This window comes from Sardina pilchardus, chromosome 2, assembly GCF_963854185.1.
Source record: "Sardina pilchardus chromosome 2, fSarPil1.1, whole genome shotgun sequence".
Lineage (NCBI taxonomy): Eukaryota > Metazoa > Chordata > Actinopteri > Clupeiformes > Clupeidae > Sardina > Sardina pilchardus.
Window position 1 is genome coordinate 46,328,443 of NC_084995.1, and position 12,500 is coordinate 46,340,942.

The 12,500-nt window shown below is 46.1% G+C and overlaps 2 protein-coding genes across 3 annotated transcripts in view; one reads left to right on the top strand and one right to left on the bottom strand.

Moving 5' to 3' along the window:
- Window positions 1-11,741, top strand: part of trim55a (tripartite motif containing 55a) — a 20,064-nt gene extending 8,323 nt beyond the window's left edge. Inside the window, exons 3-9 of one of the 2 annotated variants that reach the window (XM_062515652.1) lie at window positions 328-508; window positions 957-1,052; window positions 1,355-1,588; window positions 1,783-1,805; window positions 2,807-2,931; window positions 8,296-8,654; window positions 11,117-11,741. In XM_062515652.1, coding sequence (XP_062371636.1) covers window positions 328-508; window positions 957-1,052; window positions 1,355-1,588; window positions 1,783-1,805; window positions 2,807-2,931; window positions 8,296-8,654; window positions 11,117-11,215 — 1,117 coding nt within the window. In that variant the 3' untranslated portion in view covers window positions 11,216-11,741. The remainder of the gene's footprint in view (window positions 1-327; window positions 509-956; window positions 1,053-1,354; window positions 1,589-1,782; window positions 1,806-2,806; window positions 2,932-8,295; window positions 8,655-11,116) is intronic. The other variant, XM_062515655.1, reaches the window with a different exon arrangement.
- A 244-nt stretch (window positions 11,742-11,985) lies between these two features.
- The window catches only part of LOC134099977 (corticoliberin-1), a 522-nt gene continuing 7 nt past the window's right edge, over window positions 11,986-12,500 (bottom strand). Inside the window, exon 1 of the mRNA XM_062553028.1 lies at window positions 11,986-12,500. This exon is cut by the window's right edge and continues 7 nt beyond it. Coding sequence (XP_062409012.1) covers window positions 11,986-12,500 — 515 coding nt within the window.

Genomic DNA, 12,500 nt, shown 5'->3' on the forward strand with positions numbered 1-12,500 from the left:
AATCCTTTTTGGTCAATTTGCAATGTTATTGGTTCTTTTGGTATTTCACACACATCAGTGAAACTATGTGAATGGAAGCACATTTTCCTATTGAATTAAAAAAAACTAATCAGATCAGAGGTATCTTGTGTAATTTCCCCTCTGCAAAGCTCTGAAAATGGCTATAATTTCATTATAAGTATTTAGAGTTCCTTTGACTGGAACTAAGGGGCCAAGCTCGGGGATGAGAGCACAGGGTTCTTCCTGGTGCTGTAAGGAACACTGAAGTGCAGATGAACATTACTGTGTGTGTGTGTCCTTGTGTTTGTGTGTGTGTGTGTGTGTCAGCAGCATTAAGCCAGAGCCAGAGATGCAGAAGGAGGGGCCTATGTGTGACGAGCACGAGGACGAGCGAATCAACATCTACTGCGTGAGCTGTGCCACGCCCACCTGCTCACTCTGCAAAGTGTTCGGGGCCCATAAGGACTGCCAGGTGGCGCCGCTCAACAACGTCTTCGACGCCCAGAAGGTGTGTGTGTGTGTGTGTGTGTGTGTGCGTGTGTGTGCGTGTGTGTGTGTGTGTGTGTGTGTGTGTGTGTGTGTGTGTGTGCGTGCGTGTGCGTGTGCGTGTGTTTATCAATCGATCTATCCACCTATGTGTGTGTGTTTAAAGACGTGTGTGTGTGTGTGTGTGTGTGTGTGTGTGTGTGTGTTTATCAATCGATCTATCCACCTATGTGTGTGTGTTTAAAGACGTGTGTGTGTGTGTGTGTGTGTGTGTGTGTGTGTGTGTTTATCAATCGATCTATCCACCTATGTGTGTGTGTTTAAAGACGTGTGTGTGTGTGTGTGTGTGTGTGTGTGTGTGTGTGTTTATCAATCGATCTATCCACCTATGTGTGTGTGTTTAAAGACGTGTGTGTGTGTGTGTGTGTGTATCAATCGATCTATCCACCTATGTGTGTGTGTTATTGCAGACAGAGCTCACAGACTGCATCTCTATGTTGGTGGGAAATAATGACCGGATTCAAGGCACCATAAGTCAATTGGAGGAGAGTTGTCGAACTGTTGAGGTAAGGACGTGTGTGTGTGTGTGTGTGTGTGTGTGTGTGTGTGTGTGTGTGTGTGTGTGTGTGTGTGTGTGTATGTAGGAGAATGGGCGGCGTCAGAAGGTGTGTGTGTGTGAGATGTTTGATCACCTGTATGCACTGCTGAGTGTGTGTGTGTGTGTGTGTGTGTGTGTGTGTGTGTGTGTGTGTGTGTGTGTGTAGGAGAACGGGCGTCGTCAGAAGGCGTGTGTGTGTGAGATGTTCGATCACCTGTACGCGCTGCTGAGTGTGTGTGTGTGTGTGTGTGTGTGTGTGTGTGTGTGTAGGAGAACGGGCGTCGTCAGAAGGCGCGTGTGTGTGAGATGTTCGATCACCTGTACGCGCTGCTGGAGGATCGGAAGGCGGAGCTGACGTCGCAGATAGGGGCGGAGCTTGACGAGAAGATGACCTACATCGGCCGGCTACGCCGTCGCTACGGAGACCACCTGGACGCTATGGCCAAGGTCGTGGAGGAGGCTATCAGCACCATGGAGGAGCCAGAAATGGCCCTGTTCCTGCAGGTGTGTGTGTGTGTGTGTGGAGGAGCCAGAGATGGCCGCGTTTCTGCAGGTGTGTGTGTGTGTGTGTGTGTGTGTGTGTGATAGAGAGAGAGAGAGTACTGAGTGTGTGTGTGTGTGTGTGTGTGTGTGTGTGTGTGTGAGTATATTTGTGTATGTGGATGTATTCATAATTCTATTTGTTTTTGGTTCCACAGAATGCGAAGCCTCTGCTGAAGCAGTAAGTCACCCGCTGCACACACACACACACACGCACACCCACACACACACACACACACAGGTTTTGTGCTTTTGATTCACGTCTTTCATATCAATCCGCAACAAGTCTGTTTGCTTATTGCAATGAAATTTAATTGAAAATGATACTCAGCTAGTAACCCTTACAAAACGTAAATATTTGTGACAGATTTGCAGCAAACTTGTGGGTGATTTATGTTCAGTAGCAAACTTGTGGGTGATTTATGTTCAGTAGCAAACTTGTGGTGATTTATGTTCAGTAGCACACACACACACACACACACACACACACACACACACACACACACACACACACACACACACGTGTTCAGTAGCAAAGTGTCCAGTGTGTTCCCAGTGGTTTGCCACCACACTTGGCCAATAATAGCAAACTTCCAGGGAAATTCTGGTAATGATTTGCACATGACAGTGCTGCAAATTTGCTGCAACATTGCCAAAAGTTAACCGCAACTGTTAGCCAGAAACCCAATTTGCATGTGACAATATGACCTTGCCGCAAATTTGCAGCAACTGTTTGCCAGAAACCTGAAATATCTGTAAGGGAAGACGTTGCCACGCAACACCTGAAACTGTCAAGTTCTATCTGTGTGGCGAACTATTTATTTTGTTAGTGGAAGCCACCAAACGGTAGTAAAGCCATTGCTAATGACACATCGTGTTAAGTTTCCTCTCTCGTTTTGGAGCCGTATAATAAGCGGGACGTTCCTGCGCTGTGCGTTTTAGTTCTGTTCGGGACCTATTTTTGGCTGGATTCTGAGCAGCTGATATTTTATTGCCCGATAAGTGGAAAAAAAATATTATTATTGTTCCGATAACTCCAATAATTCCAGCCGTTTATTTGCTCCGATATTTTTTAAAGTGATATAGGTCAACCTGAACCTACAGTATCTGCCCTTAACCCTATGGCTCCTACCCATATGACTGTGTGTGTGTGTGTGTGTGTGTGTGTGTGTGTGTGTCCAGACTGACAGAGGGCACTAACATCGGTCACCTGGAGAAACTGGAGCGCGGCTACGAGAACATGGATCACTTCACCGCCACCTTTCACAAAGTCCGAAAAGCTCTGTTCAACATCGACTTTGTCAGAGGTACGCAGAACACACACACACACATGCACACTCACACACACATACACACAATTAAGTAGGGGAAACACAGGTGTGTGTGTGTGTGTGTGTGTGGGGAGCTGTTTTGGTGGTGCTTCTCTCCTTCCTCAGCTGCCGTTTTGTTTCAGCGGCGCGGTGGAGGTCCTCTTCTAAGTGTGCCGTACCCTCATGGACCATCCTACGCCACACGTCTCTGTTACAAGCAGCCTCCTCCCAGTTTTTGAGGTTAAAGCGGTGTGGTCAAAATTATTCCAAGACAACTGGTGTGAGACTGCAGCTTTATTCACGGAACCGGGAGCATGTTACTCACATGAAGTCAAAGTAACAAGCCCACACATCTGTGGGTGAAGCCAGTTCTTATACCCTTAACACACACACACATGGAAAATCACTAGATCACTTTAGTGAGTCTTTAACCACCTGGTAATTAACAAAGATAAGAATGTTTACAAGAACTCCTCAACCATGTTTGTGTTTGTGTGCCATGGGTTCACCATGGGGTCACCATCCTCACATTGCCACAGAAGGGGTTTTAGCTATCTCCACATTCCTAAGGCCAGGATGGCAACTAGAGTTCATTCTATAAGTAAGCTATAGTAAACGGTAATACAATGAGAAACATAAAATTTATCCCACAGCGGTACTTTCTGAGATGGGCTTTGATGTTATTTTTGTACCGCTTTTTCTGCCCTCCTTGGCTGCGCTTTCCTTCCTTTAGTTGGCCATACAGTATTTGTTTTGGCAGGCGGTTGTATGGCATACGTATGACATGCCCTGTCCATCGTAGCTGGTGCCTGGCAATAGTTGTAGTGATACTGGCTATGTTGGCTTCCTTCAAGACGCTGATGTTGGTCCGTCTGTCTTCCCAGCTGATCCTAAAGAGCTTGCACACACACACACACACACACACACACACGGCTATGTTGGCTTCCTTCAAGACGCTGATGTTGGTCCGTCTGTCTTCCCAGCTGATCCTAAAGAGCTTGCGGAGACATGGCTGGTGGTGTTGCTCAGGGCTTTGAGATGTCTGCTATAGCTGGTCCTATAGAGCGGAGTGGGCAGAAGTACTGCTTGGTAAACCAGGAGTTTGGTCTTGGTCTGGATGTCATGGTTCTCAAACACTCTCACACACACACACATGCACACTCACACACACATGCACACAATTAAGTAGGGGAAACACAGGAGTTTGGTCTTGGTCTGGATGTCATGGTTCTCAAACCCTCTCTTCCTTAACCTGGCAAAAGCTGCACTGGCACATCCTTAGCGGTGGTGAATTTCAGCGTCAATGACGATGAGCTCTTGTGGAAAGAAGACTGCCAAGGTAGACAAATTGATCCACATCTTCAAGGGAGTTGTTGCCCACATATATTGTGGGGGCCTGGGAGGATGTGTCAGGAGCTGGTCGGTATAGGATCTGGGTTTTCTTGATGTTGATGTCAAGACCCTGGAGTTGGTAGGCTCTGGCAAAGGCATCCATGATGTTCTGGAGGTCTGCTTCAGAGTGAGCGACTAAGGCACACACACACACACACATGTATGTATGTAAGAGTTGCATGTGTGTGTGTGTGTGTGTGTCTGTGGAGGGAGCGACTAAGGCCTTGTCATCAGCATACTGGAGCTCCATGAGGGAGGATATGAGCACCTGAACCTGTTGATGTTAAAGAGCCGCCATCTGTCCTGTATATGATCTTGAGTCCCTCAGGCAGATTTTGGCTGGTGAGGTGGAGGATGGTTGAGATAAAGATGGAGAAGAGGGTTGGTGCAATGATGCAACCCTTTTTGACACCAGTGTGCACTTTAAAAGGTGCTGTTTCACAGCCACCGTTTCCAGCTACGGTTGCAGTCATGCCATCATGCAGTAGACGCAGGATCTTCAGATACTTGTCTGGGCATCTGATCTTGACTTGGATAGAGTGCACCAGAGGGCAGTTCTGTTTACAGAGTCAAAAGCCTTTGTTAGGTCAATGAATGCCATGTACAGAGGTAGATGTTGCTCCCGACATTTCTCCTGCAGTTGACGAGCTGAGAAGATCATGTCAGAAGTTCCTCTGGCTGGGCGAAAGCCACACTGCGTCTCTGGTAGGATCGCTTCTGACAGCGGTAGTAGTCGGTTGGCCAGGATTCGGGCCAGTACTTTGCCTGTTGTAGATAGGAGGGAGATGCCTCTGTAATTGCCACAGTCCGCCTTGTCTCCCTTCTTAAATATTGTGACAATCAAGGCATCCCTGAGTTCAGCAGGGATTTTCTCCTCCTCCCAGATCTTACCAAGGAGGCTATGGATATGACAAGGAGTTTTGGCCCGCCTTGCTTGAGGATTTCTGCTGGAATTCCATCTGGTCCAGAGGCCTTGTTGTTCCTCAATATCCTGATGGCATCCATAACCTCGCTTTCAGTGGGGGGGTCATCCAGATGCTCCATGATAGGCCGCTGGGGGATCTGCTTGATGGTTTCCAGCTCAACTGTGGTGTTTCGATTTAGGAGCTGTCAGGTTCGACTGGGGATCAAACCCGGATCTAGTGCTGCAGCGATTAATCGACATAATCAAACTAATCGATTATGAAAATTAGTCGATGCCAATTTTTTTAGTCGACTAATCGTTTTGCTATTGACCCCCTATTTATTTTTGGTCTCCCGTCTCTAACGGCTGTAATGTTATTAATTCTGTTATTAACTCTACAAAAGTAGGCTGATATTGATATGAGCATATCTATATCTATGGCTATATGTCATGTTTTGGCCCTTCAGTTGAGTTAAAAATAAGATGGACACAACAAAATAACGAAAACCTTTTTTTTTTTCTTTTTAAATAGTCGTTTAGATTAGTCGACTAATCGAAAAATTAGTCGAAAGATTAATCGTTAGAAAATTAGTCGTTAGTGGCAGCACTACCCGGATCTCCTGCGTAGCAGGTGGAAGCACTACCTCAGTGCCACAGGGTGGTGTGTTAGACTCACATGCAGAGGCAGAGACAAACATTCAGTTCAAGGATTTTACTTGAAAAACAGGCAGGGTATCCGACAGGGCACAGGCAAATCCAAACTCAAAATCCAGGAAAAAGGTTAAGTCCAAAAAAAACAGTCGGAACAGGCAAATAATCCAAAATCAGAAGGCAACTCGTAATCCAAGAAACAGAAAGGTACAGGTCGTAATAGGCAATTACGTAGAGAAAAATACTCTCAGGAAAAACTCACGGACAGGCCTAGAACACAGGAGTGTCAACTCAAGACTAAGCAAAGAACTCAACATGACAGGGGGGTTTACATGGGCAACTTAACAAGACTCAGGTGAAACTAACAATCAGTAACGAAAACATGTGACTTGAACACATGACACGCATCAAAAGAAACACTGAGGACCTCACATGGCCAAAAAAGGAACAACAGTCACATAATTCATGACAGGAGCTCTCTGAAGTGTTCTTCCTGTTAAGGATTGTAGTCAAGACCCAAATGCAGACCAAATGCAACTCAGCAGGTTTTATTGAAGATTTCCAAAGTCAGTAGCTGAGATCACGATTGAACAAAAAATCCAAAAAGGAGAAAGCACAAAAGTCAAAAGATAAAGTCCAAAAAGTAACTCACAGGTAATCCAGGGAAAAAAGCTCCAAAAAACAGACGGCAAAGTCACTTGCAAACACAGACCAAACATCAGGCTTCTGGTTACGTTCTGACACGGATCACAAAACAGACTGAACTTAAATAGCAGAAACAGGTCTAATTGAATGAGGAGCAAACAGGGAAAATCAATTACAATAATGAGCAAAGCAGGTGAGACTCAAATGAGGGGCGGAGTTCAAACTCAAAACAAAGGCACATGGAGTCAGAAACAAAGACATGTAATGCCACAAGGTTCCAGCAGGGCAGAGTCCATAGGCATGGGAGCTGAATACTAACACTTCCCATCTGGAGCTAATCCCTGCATCGTCCTTAAGCAGGGTTTGTCCATCTTTGGAGCGGAGGGTATTGAAACCTCGATAACTGGGACCATACACAGCCTTGGTGGCACTGAAGAAGCCCCTAGTGTCACCCGAGTCAGCAAGCCTCTGGATCTCCAAGGCCTTCTCCATCCACCATTGGTTCTTTAACTCTCTCACTCTGCACTGGACAAGTGCCTTCGCCCTGGAGTGGGCTTGTCTTTTATCCCTGCAGTTGATGTCATTCTGCCAAGAGCAGAAAGCTTTCCTTTTGGCATCGATAAGTTGTACCATTTCAGCATCGTTATCGTCAAACCAGTCTTGGTGTTTCCTGGTGTTGTAGCGAAGGATGTCCATGCAGGTCTCGAGTAAAGTGGTCTTAAGGGTCCTCCAGTGCTCTTCCACATCTTCAGGGAGTTCCTCAGGGAGCCAAGTAGTTTCAAGTAGGGTGTTTTGAAGTTGTTGCACCTTGTTTGTATCTCCCAAGCTGCCAACATTGAATTTACGACGGGCTTGCTTCCTTCGGGTCCTCCTTTTCGGCTGCAGCTGGATGTTCATTGTGGAGCGGATTAGGCGGTGGTCTGTCCAACAATTGTCCAAACAGGTCATGGCCCTAGTGATGTTCACATTCTTCCGATCACTGGCCCTGACAATCACATAATCGATGAGATGCCAGCGTTTTTATCGTGGGTGCATCCAGGAGGTTTTGAACCTGTCTCTCTGGCGGAAAAGGGTGTTTGTTATGATCAGCTCGTGTTCAACACACTTTGACAGTAGGAGGGCTCCATTGGAGTTAACGTTCCCCACACCTTCTTTGCCTAAAGTGCCGTTACAGAGCTTGTGATCCTTGCCAACATTGAAATCCCCAAGTAGGAGGATCTTATCCTGTTTGATAGAACCTGATCAAGGGTTGTGTAGAAGGTCTCCTTGTCTTCATCCTGTGAGTCTAGAGTTGATGCATAGGCACTCACAACAGTGGCCATCTGGTTGTTTGAGAGGCTCAGACGTAAGGTCATGAGACGCTCATTGATGCCTACTGGAGACTCAGAGAGTTGGGAGATGAGGCGGTTCTTGATGGGGAATCCAACACCATGAATTCTAACTTCATCAGCTGGCTTTCCCTTCCAAAAGAAGGTGTCTCTCTGTCGGGAGAACGCCTGTGTGTGGGATTGTTTAGAGTGGGAAGACTGATGCACAGGCAGCCATCACACTGTCACACACACACACAGACACTCACAGACACACACACACACACACACACACACACACCTGTGTTTCCCCTACTGAATTATGTGTGTGTGTGTGTGTGTGTGTGTGTGTGTGTGTGTGTGTGTGTGTGTGTGTGTGTGTTCCTCCTACTAAATTGTGTTTGTCTGTGTTTCCCCTACTGAACTGTGTGTGTGTGTGTGTGTGTGTGTGTGTGTTGACAGATGATGTTGATGATGATGAGGATGGAGATGAGGAGGCAGGTGAAGGAAGCCCCGCCCACCCCACGCCAAACCCAACAGGCCACGCCCACCCGGTATCAAGCCCCACCCATCTGGCCCCAAGCCCAACCCCCCTGTCATCAAACCCCACCCCTACATCGTCAACCCCCACTCCTCCATCGTTAAACCCCATCCCTTCTGTGTTAAGCCCCACTCCCCCTGTATCAAGCTCCACCCCTCATGTGTCAAGCTCCACCCCTCCTGTATCAAGCTCCACCCCTAAGGCTGCTGAGAGCTTCAACATCCACAGCCAGAGCTCTCCAAAGCCCCTCCCTATTCCAGCCGCGCCCACAGAAACACAGGTAACACACACAAACACACACACACACACACACAGCCTGCTGCTTATATATGTATATCTGGACGCTTGTAAATTAGAACCGTAATTACACATATAAACATTTTGATGGGAGGAAACTGCCAACTCAGAATGAAACCGTTCTTATTCCGATTTGCACCATCAGAGAATCAAATGTTACACGCCTGATGTAGCCGCTGATCAGAATAGAGTTTTCCTGTGATTCTAGAGCGCCGATTGGAATAGAATGTACCCTTTGCACATGTGTGTGTACAGAGAACACAGAATGTTTATTCACAATTAGCTTCTTAAAGGGATATTCCGCCATTTTTGGAAATACAAAACAATTGATGTTTACCTTTTTCCCGTTCATCCAGCCTGGTACAACTGGCGGTACAACTTTTAGCTTCAGCCTAGCATAGATCATTGAAACGGATTAGACCAGTAGCATCTCGCCTGCTAGCATCATGTTTAAAAGTGACTAAGATTTCCGGTAATTTTCCCATTTAAAACATGTCTCTTCTCAAGTTAGAAAGTGCAATAAGACAAACTGAAAATGAAACCTGGCGTTTTTCTAGAATGATTTGACATGGAACTACACTCTCATTTGGCGTAATAATCAAACATTACCGAAAATTACCGGAAATCTCTTTTATACATGATGCTAGCAGGCTAGATGCTACTAGTCTAATCCGTTTCAATGATCTATGCTAGGCTGAAGCTAAAAGTTGTACCGCCAGACAGACTTTGTCATCATCACCTCCTTTTAAGCAATTGTAAAGCAAAATCGCTCAACTTTAAAGAGACCCTATGCAACTTTTTCATAGTCATAAAATCGCTTAGAAATCATTGTTTTGCTTGACTGACCAGTTTAATCGAAAACAGTAATATTTCCTCCCGCCCCCAGTGTCCCTATCCGCTATTGCAACCTTGCAGTTTCTGCAGGAGACGATCGCTCCTTGTTTACATCTGGAAGTCTGAGACGCGTAAGGAACAAGAAGAACCACGCTTGCAATTTATAAATATATATATAGCCTATATAAATATACACGCTAAAGCTGTAGGGGAAGCTCTGAAGAGAAATATGCAAGCATAAAACGAGCGAAAACGAAAAGTGAAACCGAAACACAATTTACAAAGGTACAAGCAAGTTATAACATAAACTGTTCATGTTTTGACACAGTACGACCATGTCACAGTGGAATTGAGGACACCAATAAAATCATATTTAAAAGTTACGATCATCATTTCCGTGAAGTGCACGGAGGTTTGATATGAGACGACACTATTCTGTTAAAATGTGCACACTATGCCAGTAAGCACACAGGGCACATAGGGTGCTGCATGAAAGTGTACTCACGGAAGTACTCGATTTGAGACAAGAGTGTATGTCTGCTGTGTAGCTATGCTAGGTGAACGCTATGGGCTATGTCTCATTCCGCCTACTTCTACCCTTCGAACACTTAGTTTTAAGTATATAGTGTAGATAGCACAAAAAGTCAGTGCACTGAAGGTACCCGGATGACCCCCTAAAAACGGTCAAAAAGTTCAGTGTGGAACGATGGACCCTACTCGCACTAAACGGACGCCATCTTGACTAAAAAGCGGAAGCGGAGGGACCAGGGACGTCTTGGAGGTTTTTTAAATTTGAAAACCCATATTATTATCTGAGTCAATGCTGATAAATGAAGTTAATTAACCCTTTTGACAATTGAATATAAATAAATCTTCTGCTAATATAATTACTCTTCAATCAAATCGGCCTATCAGAAGTTATGTAGGCTAGTTTATTTACAGTAGGCCTAGTGGTAACATAGCTTACTCAAGTCTAACTGATAGCCTACCATTATGAGCTTTGGTTTGATTCACCAGGCAACAGTTAACAAAAAATGTTTTGGTGGACAAATGATAACAGCAATGCTCTTTGGATGACAGCCGAAGGATAATACCTATTAATATCTGGTGACTTTCCCTCATATGTTCAGTTCTTTCATCCTTAACAAGTATGACAAGTATGAATGAGATACACGTACATGAAATTTAAGGTATTCAAAAATACTGCAGATATACAAATGGTTAGTTTAATAAATGACTGGAAAGTAAAAAAGATGGTCTTTGTTAAATCTTTTCAAAATATAGTGTATAATGACATGAAAACAAGCGATAGTTAAAGGTAGTATATCATTAGTACTTAAAAATAGCTTTAAAATGTGTTTTTTTAATTTTGACTGGTTAAAAATCTGCTTGGCCGGTAACTTTTTCCAGTTACCAGCCACATTGGCTGGTAAGCCAAAAAGTAAATTTTGACCCCTGAGTAAAACTAATAGTGTGTGTGTGTGTGCTGAAACAGACAAATGGTCTGTATCTTTTTATATTTACTTTGTTTGTGTTTGTGTGTGTGTGTGTGTGTGTGTGTGTCCGCGCGTGTGTGCGTGTGTGTGTGTGTGTTTGTGTGTTTGTCTCCAGCTGTCTGCTGCAGGCCTGCGGGACGGTGTTGCCGTGGACGATGGAGATAACCCGTCACGTCACGTCTTCTCGTTCTCCTGGCTCAACTCCGACAAGTGACTCCGCCCACCCCGCTATCCAGCCCTGCCATTGGATATTGTGGATATCACCACAATATAGCCCCGCCCACCCCGCTATCCAGCCTGCCATTGGATATTACCACAGTATAGCCCCGCCCACCCCGCTATCCAGCCTGCCATTGGATAATACCACAATATAGCCCCGCCCACCCCGCTATCCAGCCTGCCATTGGATATTACCACAATATAGCCCCGCCCACCCCCGCCACACAGCCTCCGATTGGATACTGACTTATCTGTTTGCTCTTGTAGACTACTAATGTGTGTATTGTGTGTTCATCTCTGATGTGTGTATTTTGTGTGTGTGTTCGTCTCTGGTGATGTGTGTATGCGTGTGTTAATCTCTGCTGATTGTGTGTGTGTGTGTGTGTGTGTGTGTGTGTGTATGTGTGTGTTCATCGTTGAAGTGCTGTTATGTAGAACAGAGTGGAGAAATACTGCACAAATCTTCAGGCATTTGGACGCAGTTGTAACTTTTATTACAAATATAAACATTTCACATTCTTCTGCAATAGTCCTGTGCAGTGTTTTATTACAGTAAACTTGTCTGTTTCAACGTGTGTGTGTGTGTGTGTGTGTGTGTGTGTGTGTGTGTGCGTGTGTGTGTGTGCGTGCGCGCTTGGTGAATTTAAAGACAGATGCCTTGCTTAATCAGTAGTTATTTATTTAGAAGATTTTTCTTTACAGATAACTCTTGAGAGTGTGAGTGGATGAGTCGGAGTGTGTGTGTGTGTGTGTGTGTGTGTGTGTTCATTTCCCGTAGATGTCCATCATTTTGCGGTTGCTGTCGGCCTGCTGGGCGATCTGTTCCGCGCGGGCCATCTCTAGAACCTCGCGCAGCAGGTGGAACGTCAGGTCCAGGGAGATGGGCGGTTCCTCGGAGCGCCGCGCTCTCTCCGGTTCCGCCGGGTCCGGTTCCGGTTCCGTGTCCGGTTCCGTGTCCAGCCTCTGGGTCATCTGGAGCCGCAGCGCGCGGTTAACGGTGGTCTCTCCTCCTGCGTGCCCAGCGCGCGCGCGCGTGTGTGTGTGTGTGTGTGTGTGTGTGTGTGTGCCCCGTGAGCGCAGGGGAGCGCGTGCGGCGATGAAGTACTCCTCGCCCAGACGCATCAGCAGCGGCAGCTCGTGTGTGTTCTCGACCGGCAGCACGTGTGTGTTCTCGCCCGGCGGGATGTGTGTGTTGTCGCCCGGCCGCTCCTCGGACTGACCCCAGCTGCAGCGCGGCGCCATGGCCACCAGCACGGTTACCGCGGAGACCAGCAGCTTCA